The 25,339-nt window shown below is 46.5% G+C and overlaps 1 protein-coding gene across 3 annotated transcripts; it reads right to left on the bottom strand.

The window, feature by feature from the left end:
- Positions 1–179: 179 nt before the first annotated feature.
- On the bottom strand, positions 180–25,339 carry RASL12 (RAS like family 12). 3 transcript variants are annotated; one of them, XM_084641232.1, is made up of 6 exons: positions 24,695–25,339; positions 23,875–24,051; positions 19,492–19,548; positions 10,246–10,319; positions 8,256–8,446; positions 180–2,874 (listed from the first exon to the last, which is right to left on the bottom strand). In XM_084641232.1, the coding sequence occupies exons 2-6, from the start codon at positions 23,990–23,992 to the stop codon at positions 2,490–2,492; spliced, it is 825 nt and encodes a 274-aa protein (XP_084497358.1). In that variant the 5' UTR covers positions 23,993–24,051; positions 24,695–25,339; the 3' UTR covers positions 180–2,489. The 3 variants fall into 3 exon arrangements, with proteins under 3 accessions (XP_084497358.1, XP_084497357.1, XP_084497359.1); XM_084641231.1 differs by having other exon boundaries at positions 23,875–24,000; positions 24,695–25,338; XM_084641233.1 differs by lacking the exon at positions 19,492–19,548 and having other exon boundaries at positions 23,875–24,000.

The raw sequence follows: 25,339 nt of genomic DNA, 5'->3' as shown, positions 1-25,339 counted from the left end.
TGCCCACCCTCTCTCAGCTGTCACTCGCTTCCACTGCAAAACAATTATATGAGCCAAACCAGACAAGGAAAGGGGGAGGATTTTCCTACAGTCAGCCAGGGAATGCATGCTTTTAAAAAAAAACTCTGCGAAGGTTCATCGAGAAAATGCTGAAGCTAAGCAGATAGGCTGACGCCTCGTCAAAAGTTGCCTTTATTAAAATATTTTCCAAAGTAGTTGATTGAAATTGTGTAATTATAGATACATGACTTTGCAGAGAAGTGCAATTCCATACAGAAGCAGAGCAGTTACTGTCCCCAAACCATGGACAACAAGGAAAATAAAGTACATAACCTTTCTTAAGGAAAAGGGCCTGTTCATTGTGAATATTGCTCTTGGTTGAGTGTTACTGAGCATTCTCCACAGAGAGCATGGACTGGAGACACCCACAAATAATTTAAGACAAATGGAAAATATATCAATCTTATACACAAACGATTTTGTTTAAATCCACCCAGTAAAGGAGTATTCCATTGGCTAAGTCTTTGAAAAGGAACATTGCATTGTAAAAAAAAAACCTTACTCAATATATTTTTGGTACAAGTTATTTCAGTGCGCAGGCTTTTGTTTTTAGATACCTGGAAGTGTTTATTCTGCTGCAATTATAATTTGCAATTTGCAATATTTATATTTTTCCATTTCATTTGAAAACCTCTCCTTGCTTATTGCTTAAACAGCAAAATGCAAACACTGCTGATTTGATTTGATATGCATGCCATCAGCTTTGTTTGAATTATTTAAATCACTGTGTCACTGGATGGGTAATAAGTACTGCTTTCCTTTTTCTGTATAGACTAGACTCCACCCTGTGTACATTTCTGGATTCTAGTTGCGGTTGTCCTTTCATGAGAAAGGCATACCAGTTGCAGCGTGCTAACATTCCACTAGGGGGGGCTCTGTGGTCATTAAATGATATTTATTGGCCTTGGAGCACACTGTCAACATTTTGCTAGCTTTTGCTGAACACAATACTGGCAATAAGGACTTTCATCTGCACACGCGCTGTAGCAAGTTACCTGAAATGGGATTTGTAGATCTCTAAACAATGGACCTGTTCCTGCTCCCATGGAAGTGAAGGGAGTGTTTCCACTGATTTCAATGGGAGTCACACAGGATACAAACTCTGGATTTGCAGACCAATCCAGTTAGGGCTGTAAATACATATCAGTAATTTTAGGGGACAGAACCTTAGAAGAACACTGACATTTTAAAAAACGCTGGAAAGCTAGGAAATTTTCAGTTACAGAAACCCTTTAAAAACGTCTAAAAAACCCCAAACCCCTAATGTTGGAAAGTATGGAAATTCAGTCAAGATACCCCAAACAACCTTATCTCCAACATGTATCTCTGACCACCTTCTATCCAGATTCATCAGACATTATGCCTTCACACTGCAGATCTTCAGCACTGACAACATGAGCCAAATACTACAGCTTGTCCGGAGTACAGCCATTCCATGTTGTGGTAACTTTCAAAGTTGCAAAGAGAGAGCAAGGTTCCTGGGATGTGGGAGCCCTGGGTTCATGTCCCTGGTCTGCCAGAGTCGAAGTGATCTCAGATGAAAACTCTGCTGTGAATCAGCCAGAAGCAGGACTTTAACCCAGGCCTCCCTCATCCCAGGACAGTGCACTGACAACTAACCTGCTCTCCCCCATGCCAGCTGAATGCCTTAGCCACTCGGCTGCTTTCTCTCTCTCTCTCTAAAAACTTCCGGGCGAAAGTTTTGTGAAAACCAGTATGTCTCCACAAACCATCCTGGCTCTGATGAAGTCGTATATTCCATCCAAATATTCCCACTACAGGGTACCAAACTGGGCAATACATTTGTGCCCTCTACATGATCACTGCATTTAGATACTCTGGACCCACTTATTACATGGGCCGCACTGCTTGTCTAATCAGCTAGTGTGTATTTAAGGGAGCTGATTTTTCAAGAAGTGGTGATACACACGTACAAGCAGAGGATCTGGCCTCTTGGGAGAACAATGTAAAGTTTATTTACCCTACGCACAGGGCGAGGGCATTCGGCTTCTCATCCTGCTGACGTGCCGAATATAACATAGGCTTCATCTCTCCCTCTCTCTGTCCTGCTTCTGCTATAACAAATAGCTCTACCAACACCCAGTGCAAACGCTAGGACTAATGTGCAAATATCATGTCAATACTGAGCTATAGGGACTGGACAAATAGTCAGTGATTTAGAAGGACGTTATGACAAAGTTTCAGACTCTTCTGCACTCAATCCCAGGCCTGTTCGCTGCATTCCTACCAAAGTGCTTGGCTGTAGATCTAAGGCCAAATGCATTGTCAGTAAATCATGGAAGATGGTCTGTAAGCCACTGCTGCCATGGAGATTGTCAAATATGCCACTGCAGAAGTTGGAGAAGGTTCCTCGGGATGCCATGAAATCCAGTGGCTGCTTCTTTCCCATCCCTTGGAGGGGCCAAGGCTTAAAATATTTTAAAGCCCTTCAGTAAGGTCAACGTGGGAGCTTTCCTCTTGCTTTGAGCCCGTGACGATTTCACCGTGACCAGCTTGGCTTGTGCCACGGAGGGAATCTCTTTGTAGTTGACCGTGGAGAGAGTGTTGAGCGTGCAGCTGGCCAGGCCATGCTTGGAGGCCACGGCAGTCGGGGCAGCAAGGTGTAGGAAGGGCCTCTCCTCTGTGATGAACAGCGGTCGGACTGGCAGGTTCCTCTCCATCTCCCTCCTCACTTCCCGCGCAGCTTCATGGAACACATGCTGTACAGCCTCAAACTCCAGGCAGGCAGAGACCTCGTAAAATGAGCACCCATGCTTGGCAGCTAGAGACACCCCTTCGGCTTTGGTGACCTGTCTGTCAAAGGAGAACAGGAAGGATGTGAGCGGAGCAGAGACCACAAACCATGACAGCTGATATGCACGGGCTCAGGGCCTGAGATCATTGCTCCCTCTAATGGCCAGCCTTAGCCACTACAACAGCCTGATACAAAGTGGCAGCTTATAGAGAGGGTTTGAGCGCCAGATAAAGGAATTTACGCTGTAGTACCTGATCCATTTCAGTCAATGAAAAGACTCCCATTGACTTCATTAGGTTTTGGTTTGCTTCACACTAACTACCCTAGTGCCTGGATATGCACAGCCACAATTTATTACACTGGTACCCTTCTAAAATGAGGGTTCAGGCCCCGATTCAGCCAAAACTCAACATTAAACATGTGAGTAATCCTATTAAAGTCAGTGCATTTAAGCCAATCGGACTATTCCTATGCTTAGTTAGGCATGTACTGACTCAGGGCCTTGGATGCCACAAAGTTAGGAAGTCTGGCAAGAGACCACCCTGGCTTAACCAGGAAACCTTCAATGATCTGAAACTCAAAAAAGAGTCCTACAAAAAGTGGAAACTCGTTCAAATTACAAAGGATAAATATAAACAAACAACAGAAGTCTGTAGGGACAAAATTAGAAAGACCAAGACACAAAACGAGATTAAACTAGCTAGAGACATAAAGGGTAACATGAAAACAGTCTAGAAATGCATTAGACGCAAGAGGAAAACGAAGGACAAGGTAGACTTGTTATTTAATGAGGGGGGAAAAACAATAACAGGAAATGACAGAAGTGCTAAATGACACTTTTGTTTCAGTTTTCACCAAAAAGATTAGTAGCGACCAGATGTCTAACTTAGTGAACACCAGTGAAAATGAGGTAGGATCAGAGGGTAAAATAGGAAAAGAACAAGTTAAAAATTACTTAGACAAGTTAGATGTCTTCAAGCCACCAGGGCCTGATGAAATACATCCTAGAGTACCCAAGGAACTGACGGAGGAGATATCTGAGCCATTAGCGATTATCTTTGAAAAGTCATGGAAGACGGGAGAGATTCTAGAAGACTGGAAAAGGGCAAATATAGTGCCCATCTATAAAAAGGGAAATAGGTTAACTTCAGTGCCTGGAAAGATAATGGAGTAAATAATTAAGCAATCAATTTGCAAGCACCTTGAAGATAATAAGGTGATAAGTAACAGCATGGATTTGTCAAGAACAAATCATGTCAAACCAACCTAATAGTTTTCTTTGCAGAGTAACAAGCCTTCTGGATATGGAGGAAGTGGTAGATGTGGTATATCTTATCCTTAGTAAGGCTTTTGATACAGTCCCACATGACCTCCTCATAAACAAATGAGGAAAATACAATCTAGATGGAGCTACAACAAGGTGGGTGCATAACTGGTTGGAAAACCGTTCCCAGACTAGTAGTTACCAGTGGTTCACAGTCAAGCTGGAAGGGCATAATGAGTGGGGTCTCGCAGGGACCAGTTCTGGGTCTGGTTCTGTTCAATATCTTCATCAATGATTTAGATAATGGTATGGTGTGTACACTTATAAAGTTTGTGGACGATACCAAGCTGGGAGGGGTTGCAAGTGCTTAGGAGGATAGGATTAAAATTCAAAATGATCTGGACAAACTGGAGAAATGGTCTGAAGTAAACAGGATGAAATTCAATGAGGGCAAATGCAAAGTACTCCACTTAGGAAGGAACAATCAGTTGTACACATACAAAATGGGTTACAAAATGGGTTACAAAATGACTGCCTAAGAAGGAGCTCTGTGGAAAGGGATCTGGGGGTCATAGTGGATCACAAGTTAAATTTGTGTCAACAGTTTAACACACTTACAAAAAAAGCGAACATCATTCTGGGATGTATTAGCAGGAGGGTTGTAAGCAAGACACGAGACGTAATTCTTCCACTCTACTCTGTGCCTCAACTGGAGTATTTTGTCCAGTTCTGGGCCCCACATTTCAGGAAAGATGTGGACAAATTGGAGAAAGTCCAGAGAACAGCAACAAAAATGATTAAAGGTCTAGAAAATATGACCTATGAGGGAAGACTGAAAAAAATTGTGTTTGTTTAGACTGGAGAAGAGAAGACTAAGGGGGGACATGATAACAGTTTTTTGTACATAAAAGGTTGTTACAAGGAGTAGGGAGAAAAATTGTTCTCCATAACCTTTGAGGATAGGACAAGAAGCCATGGGCTTAACTTGCAGCAAGAACGGTTTAGGTTGGACATTAGGGAAAACTTCCTGACTGTCAGGGTGGATAAGCACTTGAATAAATTGCCTAGGGCAGTTGTGGAATCTCCATCATTGGAGATTTTTCTGAGCAGGTTAGACAAACACCTGTCAGGGATTATCTACATAATGCTTAATCCTGCCATGAGTGCAGGGGACTGGACTAGATGACCTCTCAAGGTCCCTTCCAGTCCTATGATTCTATGATTAAAGTGTTATGAAAGTACTCATTAGGAACAATCGATCAATCTGTCATTGCCTTCCAACCCAAACTCACTTTTCAGAAAATCAATAGACTCTCTGTGTGTAACTGGGAAGGGAAAAACGAGAGGGGAAACCCTAGTGATTACCTGAACTCTTCTTAAAAAAGCCCACAACAGGTGTCCAACTGCCTGGCCCCTGCAGAATGGAGGGCTAAGGCCACCTCAGCTTCCCCTCCTACTCACACAAATGCTATGGGCAAGGACATTACTGGTGAAGGTACCTTAGGGGAACCACACCCAGGGGCTTGGGGCTGGCTGGATCCTGAGCCTGAGGAGATTGCTGTCTGCCCAGCAACCTCAACTGCTGGGAAGGTCGTAGCTAGCGATGGGCCTGCCCCAAGCCTTGAATACCAAAGCCCTGGATGTCCTGACCAGGAGCCAGACTTTGACCTGCTCTCTCGAACCCCTGGAGATTTAGGGACAGGCAGACCTGGACTGCCCAGGTCAGGCTCATCCATACTCATAGCTGGAAGTCAAAAGGAGCTCCCTGAAACCCACCGAGCCACTGTTGTTACATCAGACGTTGCACCTAGCACATAACAGCAGGGAACAGTCAAGCTGCTGAGCTGATGGCATTGACCTGGCTTTGTGCTGGAAATGGCCCAACTTGATTATCATATACATTGTAAGGAGAGTGATCACTTTAGATAAGCTATTACCAGCAGGAGAGTGGGGTGGGGGGAGAGAAAACCTTTTGTAGTGGTAAACACCCATTTTTTCATGCTTTGTGTGTATAAAAAGATCTTCTATACTTTCCACAGTATGCATCCGATGAAGTGAGCTGTAGCTCACGAAAGCTTATGCTCAAATAAATTGGTTAGTCTCTAAGGTGCCTCAAGTCCTCCTTTTCTTTTTGCCAATACAGACTAACACGGCTGTTACTCTGAAAGGTGTTTGATAGAGGATCTGCACCCCAACAGTGTGCCTAGGGATCTCAAGACAGGGACAGTGCCTGGACTCTGTTCAGACTCTGGGGGCTCAGAGAGGTGGGCGCAGTCTGGTGGGTACCAAAGACGGGGTGTTAAACTATATCTGTGACAGGGGCTTATCTGGACTTCAAAGGCTGGTAGGGAGCTTCGCAAGCTCCAGCTGTGATCATCTGCAAAGAGAGCAAGGTTTCCAGTAATAGCTTGGATTTACTCGCAGGTTATTGTTCTCAGCTTTACGGGGGGGTGGGGGGGGAGTGGCTGGCACTGGTGTTCCAGGGACACCCTGCAGTTCCTTCCAGCTTTAATCAATTCAACAGGGAAAATGTAAAACCCCTCCCTCTGCGTGCAGTGGGTTCCTGTGGTCGGAATAGACACTGGTGCCACCAGGCTCTAGAATGAGCAAGAAGTGGGGAGTATCGGCCTAGAGTAGCATGCAAGGCCAGCAACCACATCAAAGGCATTTAGCCCCCTGCCGAGAGAACCACAGGATAAAGAACTCTGCGAAAAGGAGTCAGACAACGTAACAGGAGGAGCTGGAGGAGGTTCAAATGTACGGTTACAATGCAGCCTAAAAAAACCAGCTAAAAATAACAGCAACCTCAAAATAAGCAAATCACCTTCCAGCCAGTGCCCGGACACAGGGCAGGGAAGAGGGTGGGGTATGGGGGGGAAAATGTTCGGAACAGGAGGCAAGGTCACAAAGAGCAAGGGGTGTCCTGACCCACATCTACAACCAGCAATTAGGGACTATGGGAAAATGAACAAAAGATTCAGCATTGGATTGTGCATCTTCGCGCTACAGAACAACCGAGCCATCAGAACTGAATCTGTGGGCGCCTCCCTACAGTGGGAAGCCGATCACAGGCTGCCATCCGGCCAAGAAAGGGCAGAGGGGGAGCGACAACAGGGCAATGGCAGCCAAGAGTCAGATAACAAATGCCCTGTCTTAAATATAACAGAGGGAGTGTGACTGAGTGTGTGTGTGTGTGAGAGAGTGTCTGAGTGCGCAGAAATTCAAAACAGTTAGCTAAACTCGAGTATCAGAATAAGCCCTCAGATGCAATAACGAAGGCATTTAATATAAGTTAATGGCTCTGCTTCATTTTTAAAACAGATCTGCCATTTAAGAAGGTCTCTACTGTACAACAATGGACCCTTCGGCCATTTTAGGCAGTAGCTAGCAGGATGCACATTCTGAAGCTCATAGGAGTTAAGCCCCAACAGCTGATCAGCTGCGCTCCCCCCACCCCACACACACATCTGTGAGATCTTCAGTGGATGACAGTGATGTGTGTTCCCTTCAATTCACCTTAACAGAATAAACATACATCTATCTGCCTGGCTGCCAATCCTACATCAACTATGCAGCTAAATGTTCCCCTTTCTCGGCAGAGAAAATCATCAGAAATGACAATCTCACATTCATGCTTTCAGAGCCTCCCCCAAACATTAACATCAGAGCCACGCCTCCAGCCCTTCCGCGAAACCCATTAACTTCAAGAAGACAATTAATGAGTGAGGACAGCAGCATCTGGTCCTGGGGATTCAGCCAAACATATGCTCCTTGCTGCACTTTTCAACCCAAAAGCGAGTTCATTTCTGAAGGAGAAACACTCCATGGCTCAGTGTAAAATAATATCATATTCTCAGTCCAGAGCTCAGTGAACAGGTGTTCACGTCACAGAATCACCACGATCATCGGGACTAACTTGTCCCCTTTTCTCAGCAGAGACATGCAGGCCTGGCTGGAGCCCAAACTCCCTTGTCCCCTCCAGATCAAGTTGAGCTACCTTGTCAGGGAAGCTTGCATTGCAGCTGCCCTTCTCTGCATAAAGTGAGGACTCTGGGGCTAACAATGGGGCAACTTGAAATAAATTAAAGGTTAAAGTCAGCACAGAGCGCATCTCCACGGGACCGTCTGGGCTAAGCAACGTCACCCTTCTGCATGGAACAGATCGAAGATTGTTACCTGTATTGCTCCAAATCCAGCTTATTTCCCAGCAGGAGGATGGGATAATCGTGCTGAATGCCTTTCGTGTGGAGGGAAATGATATCCAGGTACTGACGGCAACCTTCAAAGCTCCTTTTGTTGTCAATGCTGTAGACGACCATGAATGCATTGGCCCAGTTGAGATAGCGTTCGCAATTCACTGGTACATCCTAGAAGAGTAACACAGGACAGCATTAGCATAGGCCCCCAGTGCCACTGTCAGAGCCCTTCTGGGGGCATTTGCTCGTCTTGCGCTTTGTACATTGTTTCAAAACTAAGCTTATTTCAAAAGGCCGTTTAAGAACAGACTTGGCTTGGCATGAAAAAGTTCCTTGTGCAACGAATCAATGATATGAAACAGCTCACGCTGCCCCGAATCAGAGCAATCAAAAGCACGCAGTGGTGGAGTCAGGTTTTCTCTCGGGCAGGCTTCCAGAAAGACTAGCCTTTCAGGCAGCCTTTTGCATTGATTCATTTAATCGGTGGGTTTTCTTTGTAACAAAGAAATTCTGTTTGTGGCAGGGAGAGCCGGTGGGAAGGCCTTCTGGGATGGACTCCAGGGGGCCTGATCCAAAGCCCAGTGGAAGGCAGTGGAAATCTTTCCATTGACTCCAGTGGGCACTGGTCTAGGCCTTGAGCATGGGGGAGGCCCATGAGAGACAGGACTATCTGTGAGCGGAGGCGTAAGGTTAAATCTACGTAGTGTCCCAGGGCACAGCAGCACCAGGACCCCCCTGTAAGTTACTGCGCTATGTGTTTATCCTGAGACTTAAGCCTATGTGACCCGATTCCCCAAATATGGATGAAATACACACAGTACAAATCAGCAGAGGGGAGGGTGTGCAAAGGTGGCTTAAAGCTCACTTCTCTGTGGCCCTGATCCTGCTGCAGCTGACAATGAAAGGCCCCCTCTCGCCGGGCCCCCTTTCGCTGGCGACGCCAGCAACTGGAAGGAGTCTGGGATCAGAGCCCCTGCCCAACTTGCGGGTCACCAGTACACAGACACGCCAGCTGGTCTTGGTTAAACATAGAATCTGGAGTTACTCCATGAGCTACAAACAATAAAATATATATCCACAAGTGAGTCACTGTCTGTGTCGCGCTGCAGAGACATCGCTGATGTATTGTACAAGTGAAATTGGCTAGCCTGGACTTGTAACGAACAACGGAACAGCCTGCCCTGGGGGCCGTGGGAGATTGGAGAGCGTTCACTTCAGTGGCAGGAGCGGCGGTCAGCGCCTGGGCTAAAGCTCTGCCAGCTCTTGATGGGACAAGCAGCCCCAGTGGTGTTAGGGCCCTTTCGGGCTGGAGGTTTTTCCAAGGAGCCTCCGAAAGTTGAGCGCCCAGCTCCCACTGCACTTTGGTGAGTTCCAGGTACCACCAGCTATCTCGCCTTTATTACTCACAGTGCTCTCCTAGGCAACAGATACAAACCCTCCACCCCTAGCAGAGTTTTCACCCCAGCTGGGAAGAAGAACCAGAGATGTGAGGAAATCACTAGGGACCTTGCTATAACTATCAGTTTTATGTGGCAGGCGCCCAGATACCACAGTGACAGGCAGCAGGATAAAACCCTACCCTTGATTAACTTGGGTAGAAATAGCTGATTCGCGTAGTCAGCTACTTGTAGCTCTGACCTCCCTGCTTGCTCCTTTTCTCTCTCATGACGAGGTCGATATTCGGGATGAAATTGGCCCCTGTGCATCAGGCCAGAACAGGGCCTCCGCACTGAGGCCCCCTGGACATACGCCTCGTGCTGGCCTCTGCACAGGGGCAACGTTCACTCCTGGTGAAATGTGAGACTTCACAGCAAACCATGCAGAGACGGTTTCCCCATTCGTTTCACAGTCACCACCCCGTTCTATTGAGATCCCTGCTGCGTGCTCCACGGGGAGCAGGAGCCTGCCATCCTTTCTAGAGGCACAGAGACTTCCTCCTTCGATCCCCTGGAGAAGCCCTTCGCCATTACCTGGTCAGCTGTGTCCATCACTTTCATCAGCACTGGTTGCTGGTCCACAGTTTCTTCTGATGTGTAGGTGTCCTCTGCAAAACAGATGAGCTCTTGTGAGCGGCTGGGACGAGAGCCTTTCACATTCTGGGCCACACACTCCGGGAAGGCTGAGCCCCAGGTATTTACATCTTCCACTCAATGAAAGTGGAGACACAGGCGCCAACTCTGTGGGTGCTCCGGTGCTCCAACGCCCATGGAGAAAAACTAGTGCGTGCTGAGCACACACCAGCCACAGCTGTTTGGCGGCGCCACCGGTCAGCTGTTTGGTGGCTGGGGAAGGTGCTTGCGGGAGGGCGGAGAGCAGCGAGTAGCAGTCGGGTGGGGGGTTCGGGGGAGGGGGCGGAGCAGGGGTGGGAAGAGTCGGAGCAAGGACTCGGGGGAGGGGGCCTCAGGGCGAAGTGGGGGGTGGAGCACCCCTGGGGAAAAATAAAAGTCAGCACCCATGAGTGGAGGTCCCTGGTCCTGGCCCCTGAAGAACAGCACTGATCACAAGGCTCTAGCCACGAGATCTGCTAGCAGTAGGTGAATCGGGATGGCATAACAAGCCATTACTTCTCACTGCTTAGCACACGTCCCACACGTTCCATCGTTTTAAGCACAACTAAGACGAGTCAGTGTTGAGCTTAGCCATATAATTTGACTAGACCACGGTTATGCCTGAACGCATTGCTATTCTTTCATAGCTGCATCACCGTAGTGCCTAGAGGCATTACTCAGACTCGAAGGCCCATTGTCCTAGGTCAGGGGTTCTCAAACTGGGAGTCGGGACCCCTTAGGGGGTCGTGAGGTTATTACATGGGGGGTTGCGAGCTCTCAGCTTCCACCCCAAACCCCGCTTCGCCTCCAGCATTTATAATAGTGTTAAATATAAAAAAGTGTTTTTAATTTATAAGGGTGGGTCGCACTCAGAGGCTTGCTATATGAAAGGGGTCACCAGTACAAAAGTTTGAGCACCACTGTCCTAGGTGCTGTACAAACATGTAAAAGGATTGTCCCAGACCCAAAGAGCATACCCTTGAAGACAGGTGGCATGTGAAGGATGCAGGGGAGTGAGACGCAATGAAATCAATACAGTTGTTACCTAGAGATACATTTGCCACGTGTTTATTACTACAAAGAGACAAAAGAAGGCCCAATTATTCCCATTGGCCCCTGAAGCTAGTTGATTGGGTGGTTTCTGACGGGACTTGTGCCAGAAGTGAGTATGGAAAACAGAGCTTTTTGGACAGTTGTCTGATTGGAGATGGAAACATCCCCCGTTTTCCTAGATTCTTGGAAAACAATCTACTCTAATTGCTTGTTGGTATTTATAAAGTGCTGATCGGACTGATCTGGTCACAGGAGCAAAGTCACCGAGCTGTAACGCCAATGAAGGCAATGGCAGTTACTTCAGGGATGGTTTTGGCCCACAGATGTTACTGCCATTAGCCCATCACAGTTTCCCTGTAAAGAACACTGGGCCAGATCCTCTGGCACATATGGACACTTTGTGCCGCACCACAGGTGGATGCTGGCTGTAGAACCTGGCCCCAGGAGGGTCATCCCAGTTCAAAATGGACCCTTTGGTGGCTCAGAGTCAATCATAGACACATGCCTTCAACACGCCCTCCCTGCTGCTGTCATGTGGGCTGTGACCAGAGGAAAGAGGACATGTCTGGATGTCCCCATCTTGTGCCAATCGCTGACTGGTTTCAGCCCCCTCAGCTGGTGAAAATTAGAGCAGTCTAGAGGCTGCTCCAGCCTGGTGCAGGGGGCTGGCCCTGCATATAGCAGCCCCAGGATCAAGGGGATGGACTAGGGAGATTTCTATGTCCTTCTCTGAAGCCTCCACCCCGCAGCTGCTGCCTTCTGTTGTGAGCTCCTTGGCGATAGCCACAGATCCAGCCCATTATTGGTACAACAGCCTCCAAGGAATTTCAGTGAGATTCTCCTCCACAGTCCTGTCTCTGACCCAACAATGAGGCCTTTGGTGGCCTGCACCGCCAGCATCCCTCAGTCTCTTTTGTATTGTGCAAAGCTCTCCGTTGAGTCAACGCTTCCGCTGCACAAGTGTCCTGAGCCCTCTTTCCCAGGTAAAATAAAGGCTGTATTTTCACATACACATCTGTGTCTGCACCCACAACCAACACATGTCACATTGCATGTGTACCCATGTAGCCTGGGCCAACCTGCATTTGCATATGCAAATCAGGTATCAATGCACTCAGCTTACCCATTACACTTCTTAACAAGCCTTAAGATCTAATGTAGGCTATACTTCAGAATCCATAGAGCTCACAAGGACCTTCTGCCTACCTACCTATCACTGTAGTACCTATGGGCCATTGCATACATGTACATGCATTCTATGGTTGGCTTCTCATATGAATGGCCACACTGGGTCAGACCAAATGTCCATCTAGCCCAGTATCCTGTCTTCTGACAGTGGCCAATGCCAGGTGTCCCAGAGGGAATGAACAAAACAGGTAATCATCAAGTGATCCATCCCCTGTCACCCATTCCCAACTTCTGACAAACAGAAGCTAGGGACTCCATCCCTGCCCATCCTGGCTAATAGCCATTGATGGACCTATCCTCCATGAAGTTATCTAGTTCTTTTTTGAACCCTGTTATAGTCTTGGCCTTCACAACATCCTCTGGCAAAGAGTTCCACAGGTTGACTATGCGTTGTGTGAAGAAATACTTCCTTTTATTTGTTTTAAACCTGCTGCCTATTAATTTCATTTGGTGACCCCTAGTTATTGTGTTATGAGAAGGAGTAAATAACAGTTCCTCATTTACTTTCTCCACACCAGTCATGATTTTATAGACCTCTATCACATCCCCCCCTTAGTCGTCTCTTTTCCAAGCTGAAAAGTCCCAGTCTTATTAATCTCTCCTCTTATGGAAGCCGTACCATACCCCTAATCATTTTGTTGTCCTTTTCTTAACCCTTTACAATTCCAATATATCTTTTTTGAGATGGGGTGACCACATCTGCACAAGGTATTCAAGATGTGGGCAAACCATGGATTTATATAGAGGCAATATGATATTTTCTGTCTTATTATGTATCCCAGGGATCGACAACCTTTGGCACACAGCCTGCCAGGGAAATCCGCTGGTGGGCCGGGACGGTTTCTTTACCTGCAGCATCCGCAGGTTCGGCCGATCGCCGCTCCCACTGGCTGCAGTTCGCCGCTCCAGGCCAATGGGGGCTGCAGGAAGCAGTGTAGCCAGAGGGATGTGCTGGCTGCCCTTCCTGCAGGCCCCATTGGCCTGGGACAGCGAACCACAGCCAGTGGGAGCCGCGATCGGCCAAACCTGCAGCCGCAGCCGCTAAACAAACCGGCCCGCCCCGCCAGGAGGCTTACCCTGACAGGCCATGTGCCAAAGGTTGCCGATCCCTGATCTACTCCTTTCTTAAGGATTTCCAACAATCTGTTTGCTTTTTTGACTGCTGCTGCCCATTGAGTGGCAATTTGAAGGTAATTTTTTCCATTGAATTCTACTACTATGGTTTTACTTTTTTCTTTTGGACCCAATAGAACTCACTAGCTCCTCCACATTCTGAGCTTGATCCAGCTTCTATCAAAGTCAATTGAAAAAGTCCCTTGATTTCACTGGGAGTTTGCCTGGGCACTGTGTCAAGTGAAAATAACCTCCTGCTTCAGCTGTATCCTTCTGCTAAGTGGCCATCCCTCTTAAACCAAAAGTTGAATCTCCTTTTTAGGTTGAGTAAGAACCATCGTTTCCCCCTCAATCATAAACATTTCGACATATCTGCTAAACCTGGTTTAACAAACAAGTCTACAGTAGGAGAGCAGCATGTAGGTCATGTTTTGCTGTTAAAACATCAGCTGTCAAAATAAATCCTGTCACAAATGGTTCAGACCGGAACTGGAAAGAGTTTAACCCATTTCAGAATTAATGTGTTGCTTACTTGGCAATAGCAGAGGTTTATGTAAGTGAATGTCGCTATAAATTCATTTGATGAACTTCATCTGTTGCACATTTATTCAAGGAATGACATATCTCTGGCATGGGGGCTGCAGCTCAATGCAGGCGTTTGATCTTACTTCACCTGGGTTACGAGTTCACATCTCAATTATCCTGATGAGTTCGGTTTTGAGAAATGAGAGCAAAGGAAAGAGGTTTGCATGCTGCTGTTCGCCAGGGCTGGAAGTTTCATGGCCCAGGACAAGACTGTTCCATGCAACAAATATCAGGAAAGAGCAAGCGCAATAAGGGAAGGGCAGAATAGAAACATTCTGTTAACAGAAGGGAGGAGAGCGAGTACTGTAGGATCTCCTCTAAATTAATCAGCCAGGAGAGTTTGCCCATTCTAGCTCCTCTTGCTGACTAATATTCAGATTTCTGTTAGCCGGCAGCCATAACATTCCTAGGCAGAGGTACTTGGTAGTAACGGCCATGGGACTTCATATGTGCACAGACAGAGGGTACTTCTACACAGACAGGGGTGCTAGAACCATCTGTATCGTGGGGGGGCTGAGAGCCATTGAACCAAACTGTAAACCCTGTGTATGATGAAAACCACTTCAAACTAGGAGGTGCGGCAGCATGCCCAGCACCCCTAGTTCCAAAAGACCTGTGGCATGGCCAGGGGTGGCCTGGGACAGCTGACCTGGGCTTGCGAGGCTCAGGCTGAGAAGTAAACATGGCTGTGTAGATGCAGGATCCCAGAGCTCAGGCTCCAGCCCGATCCCAGGTGTCTACACAGCAATTTTTCAGCCCTGGTCAGCCGACCCAGGTCAGTGGCAGGTTTTTATCCCTGTGTAGACATGCCCAGGGAGTACGGCAGGCTAGTAGTCTGAGTGCAGGTGTAGACACCAGGAATTCCTGACACTTGCTCTGCAGCCTTGTCACATAACCTTTCCGCCATCATTTCTCCATCTGGAAAATGGGTCAATACTTTTCTTAACAAGTCTGTGGCCACCTAACACCACACGAGAGATGTCACTATGCTGTATGCCATCTCTTCTCGAAAATTCATGCTGACAGCAGGGATAGATTGCAATTCTTTCTCCTCCAAACACAGATGCCACTCACACTTGAGCTATAGGAAAATCTCCTGTAACTGATAGCAATAGAGGGCATATGACACACAGTCAAGCAATTCTGATCCTATCCTGTACAGAGCAGTGGTACACACATACACACTCAGAGTAGCCGATTCTTTACAAAGCTTACTTGCCTACTACACAGAGGAGTGGGAAAGCTAGTGGGCCTGATTTGCTATTGCCTTATACCAGTTTTGTGTAACTTCATTGATTCCAGTAGCATTAAACTGGTGTGAAACTGGAGTAACAAAGCAATGAATCCAGGTCAGTGTCTCCAAAGCCTTGTGATGATTACCAGTGCTAGGTATTACAATACAGACAAGAGCGTCAGTATTTTTCTCCAAAAATCCAAATAGCACAAATCAAGAACTCATCAATATATTTTCTTTTTTGGCCATCAGTAAAGGTAAAAAACACCAATTCAACTGGAAATCAAGGGTGTCTATTTCACAGTGGACCTACGGCTCAAATGCACATGTGCATATTCTGACAGGGGAGAGCATAGGCCAGCTGTCGCACAGATATGTTCAGAAAAGGTTTGATCTGGTAAGAAAAACAGAGCTATGCAGAATCAGGAGCCGGAGGCATGGTGGTGTTCTTGTCTGTTAACTTATGCTGCAATGGCTGTCTTTTTTTTTGAGAAATGGGGAAGAAGAGATTAATTGTGAAATAACAATTGTGACAATAATGAATGTTCAGCAATTGCTCCAACTAGATATTTACAGTCATATTTTTGAGAGGTTTTAAAATATGGGAGGATTTCTCTCTCTTCTCCCTTCTTTAAAAATGAGTTCTTGAACAAGATCTGAGGAAAGGATTTTTAGGAACACAAGTTGCTGAGTTATTAGGTCTTTAGTCCGTTCTTTGCTAATGGCCACAATAAATCATTTGCAGTTCTTTATGATGCCCTGGATTTGGGCCCATAAAAATAGTTGTTAATTACTCAAATAGAGATTCAGTGGAAAAAATGCCCAGAACATTTAACTGCAGTCAGTGCAAAATACAGTTATCTTCAGACTTCTGCATCTGTTGCTCATTTCTGGGATATTAGTTTTCTACCAAAGTTAACACATTCCCCAAATTGCTAGCTTGCAATTTCAGATGGAGCAGTGCACAGCTGAGACAGTGAAACACACTACAGGCCACATCCAAAAGCCACTGGGAATCTTTCCACTGACTTCTCCAGGCTTTGGAGCAGGCCTTAAGGGGAAAGAAAATAAATATGTTTGGAAGCATTGTTTCTCTGAGCAATGATGCTGCCTCTCTTAGGGCCTGACTTAAATCCTTTGAAGTCAATGGGAATCTTTCCATTGACGTTGACGGGCTTTGGATCACACACTTTTGTTCCAATGCAAACTCCTTTGCCCATGTGAAGAGGGCTTTGAGTAAGCGCAGGACAGCCCAGAGGTCAGTGGATGTGTCTCCTAATTTAGGATAGTTCAAGCCCCAGATTTGCTCTCTCGGTTTTGTTACAGAGAATGTTCATTTTCATCTGTAGTACTATCAGGTTTGTTCTAGGCTGGTTCTCTGCAGCAAAATTTTGCTCTGTTTTTGTGTAGCTCATTAAAATGAATGAGTTGTTTTGGGTTTACACTCACGCGCTTAGGGATTGTTCAAAAGACGATTGCAATGAACCTGAGCCTTTCCCTGAAATCAGCCTGAGCCTTTCTAAACTCACGATTGGATCCACTCTACAATAACGAGCCAATGTGTATCCATGTGATAGGGGATGAGCAGCCTGGCGAGGATATAGAATACACTATCGAGATTTCAAGAGATTATTCATACACAGCAGATAATAAAGGAAAAATGATGTGAAGGATACAAACCCCCCTGCTTCAGGGCATCACCAACTTCTAACTAGTGGGGGTCAGGAGGAAACTTTCTCTATGGAGAGATTATCCCATCACTGCCTACTGCAGAGTACACGCACCTTCCTCTAAAACCAGTGGTGGTTGCCACTTTCAAAGACAGGGTAGGGACTAGATCGTCTGATCCAGTCTGGCAATAACTACATTGCTTTGCTAGTGTCTTTAACCGTCTTTCCCCCGTTATGAATTTTTATGAGTTTTCAAACAACTCTGGCCAAGTCCTTATTCCTGACGAACACTGTGCCTCTGGAACAGAAGCCTTTCCATGTCGCCACAGTGAACGCCAGGCAGCTACGTATTTTTCAGCTGTCCTCTGTAACTGCTTCACAGACATCTGGATGCAGACTGAGAGGGAACCAAAAATAAGACAACTTGTGCCCATTCTCCCCTAGGTGGAGGAATCCCATGTAGGAACCGGGATTCTCTAGGCGTTCTCACCGGCAGAAGTCCCTTTATTCTTTTCTCAGGGTTGGGGAGGGAGGTAGAGACTTAAACGGTGCATAGCCCTGGTGCTGACCTGCTGTGCAGGGGGAATTTTACCGCTTTGTGAAAGATCACTTTGTAAAGGGGGAACATATTCCTTGTGGCCCCCTGCTGATGAACATGAGTATAAGAAAAAAGGCTCTCAAATGCTGGGCAAAATCGTATAGTCCTTGCTCAGGGCCAAATTCCCACCCGTTTCACTGCTGCTGACTTCACTGGGAAGTTTATCTGAGGAAGACTGCAGAGGGAATATTTCTGAAATCATCTTGTCTTTTAGAGTTATTAATTGGACTAGTAATCCAATGCTACCTCCATAACTATGGAAGCTGTTCTTCGTATATTTATATATCTCTGCTGTCTGTAATGACAGTTTCAGTTTTCCTTTCTAGTCAATTTTCTGGGACAAGAGTTGTGATTTCTGTCATCTAGCCTGTGGCGAAATGACAAGCAGAGAGCAGGAATAATCCCTTTTTTCTTAAACAAATAAGGCGCACATGATCTAGTCTATTCTAATCTATTCTATTCGCTCCTCTGGCACAATGGCGCTCTCTTCAATATGGGTAAATCTCGTCTGTGAGGAAGACAGGACGTTCCCAGGGGCTGGTCTGAGACTGTGGAGTGAACTCCCCCAGGATCTAAGGACCACCCTCACTTTCCACTCCAAGTGCACAGTGCATTTTTTTGACCTGCCATCTCTGACATAATATAGAGCAACGTGCGCTTGTGCGCACACGCACGCACACAGAGACAACACCCTACCAAAACAACACACTCCACTGCCCACATTTCTCCCACGGGGGAGAGGATGAGAGAACAAACAACGTGTGACTGCGGTTAGTTACGGTTCTGAATGCCCTCCGGGAAGAGGCTCACGCACTATAATGATGAGCGTAGTATAGTAACCTACACACAACAGAGAACAGAACAGAACTGGTGTAAATCAGCGTAGATCCACCGACACCAATGGAGCTATGCCCGTTTATACCAACTGAAAATCCGACCCATGGTACCGGTCACTGACCCACAACTAGTGGGGCAGATTCTGCTCTCTCAGCGGTGTAACCCCATTGACTTGATTTATATTGGTGCCAATGATGGGAGAGTCAAGCCCATTGGTTTACTCTGAGTCTAAAGCAGATTTATCACCCAAACCTGCCTCAGAGCCACTGCTGAACTCAGAATTGACACCAAAGGGCTAATTTGAGAGTTGGGTGTGCAGTACATGGCCAAACAAGGAAAGGTGAAGCACCAATGATTGGAGAGAATGAGGAGGAATCATATATATTTTTTGGAGATAGAAAATAGAAGTTTGTGTTTTCCATGATTTCCATGAGCACTGAGAAATACAATAAAGAGGAGGCTAATTTCATCAGCACACACCCTTAGCGATGACATTCGGAAGCACCGATGTAAAGTGCCTGGAAAATGAGATTTATATATGAGAAAAGTGGTTTTCAATCGGCATTTTTCAGTGTAATTAAGTTCTCGTGGTTTTATATTTCCCAAGTGTTTAGTTGTTTTCAAAGTATCATACTTTCCCCACCCCCCTTAAATGCCATATGTATGGAAACCCTAGACCTAGGGAAGAATTACTGTCCACTTATAAAGGAAGAATGTTTTCTCATCTGCCAGTGTAGAAAGCCAGCTTGGTACCAGCTGGCTAAAGAAAGCTGCAGAAACTAACTGCTTGATTTATATCACAACAATAATAGGACAGGCACAAAAGTGTTCCCAGAAATGGCATGTAGACAACAACCAAGGGAAAAATAACTGCAAAGAAAATGTCTTACCCAAATTGGGATCATATTCACTTATAAACCTCTTGGTTAGAAACTTCACAGTCAGTGCTGTAAAAGGTGAAACAAGATTCGTTTAGTCTCAGTTTTGTTCGCCTCTGTGCAACTCAGCTTCACACCAGTAGCAAGTAGCTCTTGCAGCCACGTGCAAAGGGAAATGGACAAACTCTCCCTTGAGAAATGGTTCAAGGGCCGGTTTAGTTCTGCTCATGAAATTAAAGCATCCCGACACTTATTCTTTCCCTCGGGGTTAGGCTCAGAGTTCCCATCTGTCGAGTGATACAAACTATTACACAGTATATTTATACACACTCATTTCACTTTTGCTGAGCTGCAACACACTTTCGAAGGATCACTGATTAGATTTCACCAACACAATTCCCATAGGAGTTTTTCAGAAATGGGGTCTGAGCACAGGACTGGGAACCAACAACTTCTACACTCTAATCCCACCTCTGACACTGACTAGCTGAGCCTGCTGGAGACTGGCGTAAATCCACCAGTCAATGGCACTATAGCAACATCTACCAGCTGAGGATCCGGCTCCAGGATTCCTTTCCTCCAGCGACCCCACCGACAGAAAGATTTCACCCAAAGTTTCTCTTATCGCCAGGTGTCAAAACCAAACCAGCCCTAACTTATTACACCTTGCAACTAACCACAGCCCAGATAATGTCACTGGGCCCTCCTATCCCCAGCCAGCATGAACCAGACTGAGTTTAAAATGCACAGTAGGTACTGCCGGGAAAAGCACAGCTACATACAGCATTTCTGAGTTGGACGTTTGTTGTCCCAGGACATAGTCACAGACCCTCCATATTGTCTGAGTGCAAAGCCACGGGGAGGCTTGGGGCAGAATAAAGTCATTTGCATTAACTAGAAATTATAGGATGGCTTTTCTCATGTTTATTTACTTTATGCAACATTGTACAGACAGAAAATATGGAAGATGAGTGGCTGTACTTCCCATGTGATAATTGTGGTTATTCACTTCTGACTGCTCCCTGAACTCTGCCTACCCATCTAGCTCCACCAGGCCTTATGTTACCCTTCCAAACCTTCCATCAGGCACCAGCTGCTTATTCTTTAAAATCAACCTACCCCTTCTTCCTTCAAATGTGGAATTTCCTCCCTTGCTGCTCTCCAGTTACTCTGCTCATTTGCAACTGGCATCTGCAGATACTGACCCCTGCCATGAAACAGTAGCCAGGAAACAAAGGCTATGATTGGGCAATGCACCCCTATTCGGCAAAGCTCTTGAGGCCTGATCTGGCAATGCTGACGGGAATGGGAGCTGCAACATTGACGTCAAAGAGCACAGGGCTCAAGCCCGTAAGCGGGAGCGGAGAGTTAAACGTTTGCTTAAGAGCTCTGCTGAATGGGGCTGAACAGTAGCCTCTCCACAGCACTCCTGTGCCACTCACAACTTTCTCGCCATGTGCAGCGCAGGCTGGGCAGTACTCAGTCTGCAATAGTAAGAGGTCGAGGGGCTGACATCTTGTGGCTGGAAATGGGACCTTTCCACCACGGGCGAGAAGGTGGCTCAGCTCCCAAACCTGGAGCTCAGAAAAGCTCTCCTGGGGCGTTTTCAGATGTGTTAGCTACAATTCTTCTCCTCCCTCTCCATGGCCTGCATGGTCAGACCTGCAGTACAAAGGCCTTTGGCTTTACGGCGATGGAGTTACACAAAACACACACCCAATCAAATTGTTGATAACTCTCTCAACCAGCTTTCCTGCTCAGTAGCCTACGTATTACCTGTGGGGCGGGTAATACAAAGGGTTTACTGGCGTTCCTTTGAGACAACCTTCATAACTCTCTCACGGCTCGGCCACTCGTGTGTAACACAGCCACCCCAAACTACTGCTCATCATTTTATACCATGCTGCCATGCCGTTATGGCAGAGAGTGTAACCAAGTACATAGGACACTGGCTGGCACTTCGGAGACCTCAGATCTAGTCCCAGCCTGGTGGATGCTCTGCTGCGTGACCTTAGACATGTCATTTCTCCTTTCTGTGCATTAATTTCCCCATCTGTAAAATGGGGAGAATTATACGTATCTCCTTTGCAGAGTACTTTGCAATCTATGGACGCAGAGCACCATATAAATGGAGGTAGATAACAGGATTAGGATCATATAGTCTGTATAATATATGAAAGGAGAAAGATATATTATACATCAGGCACTTGAGACTGATCCTGCAGTCCTTACTCCCATATTCTGCTTAACTCATAAAATGATTTTTAGATTGTAAGCTGTTTGGGACCGATACCGTCACTTAGCATGTGATTGTACCATGCCTCGCACCATGGTGCTACAAATGATAATCAAAATCAATGGGTGTTTGGTCTGTGTAAGGAGAGAAGGATCCAGCCGGATATTGAGTAGATTCATTTTGCTGCTTGTTATGGGTTGAATTTAGAACGAGGCTAGTCTGTTAAGAGCAGCCACCTCTATTCACATGTTTCTCAAAGAATGCAAGAGACATTTTAGTAAGGAAGCGGCAGCTAGCTGGGTGTCAAAATTCACCCAGGGAGCATTGTGTTGATGCAGAAATTAGGTCACTTTAATCAGTTCACTCAAAGAACAAAAGGAATGAATGAAAGTCGAAGGTCTTTGCAGTTCTTTGGGTTTGGGTGGAAGGCAGAGCAGATCAGATGTTAATCACAATTAGAACAGAGCAAAACATTTTCAGTTAATAGAGAAGTAGAGAAAAAATGCATTTTCCTGAATAATTTTTCTGAAATTATTTCCACATTCAGGTCAAAGTCAAAGAATAGTTTTGACTGAAAAAGAAAATGTAAAAGGAAATCTGGAAAAGTTGAAACATTTTTTTCTGACCATTTTGAAACATTTCATTTTGACTTTTCGATTCAAAAGGGCATTTTGTTTAGACATGTGGGCCATTTAAAAAAAAAAAGGGGGGTGGGGGAAATCACCCAAAACAAAACACCAAAGTGAATTGTTTTCAGGGGAAAACCCCGCTGAAAATATCAGTTTCAGTTCAAACTGGACCAAAATTTATTATTCACTCAGTTCTAGTCAGAATTGTTTAAAGGTCAACATGTAGAAATGGCCATTCCAGAGAGAAGCAATTTCCCACTACAGATTCACCCAACTTTCCCCAGGATTTCTAGCAAACCTCTTCAGGAGCCATATCCTTCTTGCCTTGCAAGAAGTGTGTTGACTTCAATCGGAATAATTGCAGGATGGTGGAACAGGTTTTGTTGGAAAATTGGCTACATACTATAGAATCTACCAATGGCCAACAAGCGAACGCTATTTAGTTTACGCTTTAGCAGGTAGTGTAAATGCAGCCATCATGGTTACAGTAAACAGAATCTAAAGGTTTTGAGCTGTAGGTCCAACCCAGCAAGGCACTAAAGCACATCATAACTTTAAGTGCATGAGCAGTGCAGTTGATTTCAATAGGGCTATTCGCGTGCTTAAAGTTAAGCATGCACATATGCACTTTGTTGGATCAGGGCCTTAGTTCTGATCATCACAATTTCTTCTCTGTGGGGTTTCACCCATCTGGAGAAGGACAAAGGGAATGAGGAAAGTTCTGTTTTCCAAAAGCAGCTCTCCTCACCTGGAAGATTCCTGGGCCACATTTTATCCTGGATGGGCCACCTGGGTGTCTGGTGTGACTGCTGTGAAACCAGCGAGATACGTTTGGCCCTGTGATGAAGGCTCAAATACAATGGAGTTCCTACAGAACTACATTTGATTTCACCCAGACTACTCTCCCGGACAGCTTAGCACAATTGACGTTGTTCCAATGGAAGCTGTGAGGATCTGCCACTTTCATAACTTCAGGTGAATTAATGCCATATTAGCAGCACTTTGCTATGTTCACCTCCAGAATGAGCGGGCATTGGCTTTTGGTTCCCTGGGCATGATCATGGGAGGCCTGGGAACCACAGGGCAGGGCCAGGATCAAGGCAAAGCTGAGTCTCTATGGTAAATTCCCATTTATTACCAGGTGGAGCAGCGGGGCAAAGTTTTAACCCTCTTGCTTGTTTTTACACCCATAGATTCAAGGAAATAATAACAAGGCCTAGAACTTATATAGTTCGTTTCCTCTATAGATCTCATAGTGCTTCATAAAGGATCAAAATCCACACTTTACAGATGTGAAAACTGAGGCACAAAGAAGGGAAGTGACTTGCCCAGGGTCACCCAGCAGGTCAGTAGCAGAGCCAGGAATAGAACTAAGGGTCCCTTGAGTCCCAGCCCAATGCACTAGGCCACACTGCCTAAAATGAACATGAACCGAACATGTTTTACCCCAAAACCTCTCAGCCCAACCCTGGGGCTCTCTCTTGCCAGATGCATCTTTCTCTCTCTCTCTCGGTGTCACTTTCCTCTCACCTGATTTGCCAGATCCTCTGCATCCTAAGATCGCCACATTGCACTCAGGCAGCAGGCTGGGGAGGTGACGGTCAGTGGTGCTGGGGGCGGCCCGTGGCTTGCCAAACATCGAGGACATTCTCTTGCCTTTCAAAGAGAGCGAGGAGAAAGCATGGGAGCATCACAGGACTGATCACCCTATGGGGAGGAGCTCAGGTTACCGCTTGCGAGACAGAGCGACACAAGTGCTGAGTGTTATCCCCTACACCAGCTCTATCGCCCCCAACAGATTCTGCAGCACAGGTCCACCTCTGCCTCAGCGGGATCGAAGCGCATGGGGGGGGACGTACGTTACTGGGGAGACAGGCACCCCCTCCTCCTCTCTCTCTCTCTCCTTCCCAGTTCTCTGCAGCAAACTCATCTTCAGCACCACCTGTCAATTTCCAAGCCCCCTTGCAGGGCACCACTAACTTCTTCCCAGCCTGAAGAAGTGAACAGCTACAGGGCTTGGGAAATCAGGGCCGCAAAGTGTCATTGGAAAGGTGCACAAAAGAAATCTCCCGTTCTTCTGAGTGCAATTTCTTTTGCATCCTTTAAATAAGCAGCGGCCCTGCAATGCTCAGCCTCCCCACAACACACACCTCCTTGCAGGAAAGGATTCACGTTAAGTTTTGCTGTGTATTTCCTTACAATTCTCCCCCTCCCCACCCCATTTCAACCAAACCCGCCATGAACACACGGAAAAGGATGCTTGCTTTCCAAAGACAAAGCTGCAACTGACCTCTACCCCTATGCCCTCCCCTCCTGCTATTAGAAACAGAAGATAAATTAGTCCTCTAACCTTGAAATCAGAGCTGGATTTTCATGAGGGACACAGAGAGGATGAGTTTGCTGGGCAGGCTTTGTTGTTTATATCCACAGATCCATGGTTTGCCCCCTACACACACGCTCACACTCACACGCACGCACACGCCTCCTCAAGGCAAGGCCAGGGCTGCACCCACACACCGAATCCAGAGGAAGAAGCCAGCCACCAGGCACCGATGAGCCGAGTGAATCATTGGGAACTCAGCGTCTGCGCCGTCCCCACGGCTGCTGGCTCCGGACCTCAGCCCCGCGCGTGAATGAATGAGGCAGGGAGGAAGAGAGCTCAGGCTCCCTGCAACTTTCGCCAGCTGAGTCCCAGCCAAACTCCTTGTAAGGAAAGCTGCTGCCTCTCTCAGGCTCCGCTGGATACAATTTCCCATCAGCACAGGGGACTTTCCTCACAGCAAACAAATAAACCTGCCGAAAAGGCCTCCAGGGCTCATGGTTAAAGGGGATAGAAACACAGCAGCTTGTGGTTCCCCTGGGGGCTTCTGTATGCTACAGTCCTGGCCCCTCACCCGGACACTGCAGCATCACCCTGCACTGGACGGCATCCATGCAGCACACTCGTTACTAATACTTCCGTTATTAATAAAGGGCGGCAGCAAGAAGCTGTTAA

This window comes from Lepidochelys olivacea (assembly GCF_965140295.1).
Source record: "Lepidochelys olivacea isolate rLepOli2 genome assembly, chromosome: 10".
Lineage (NCBI taxonomy): Eukaryota > Metazoa > Chordata > Testudines > Cheloniidae > Lepidochelys > Lepidochelys olivacea.
This window is presented reverse-complemented; position numbering and strand designations above follow the sequence as displayed.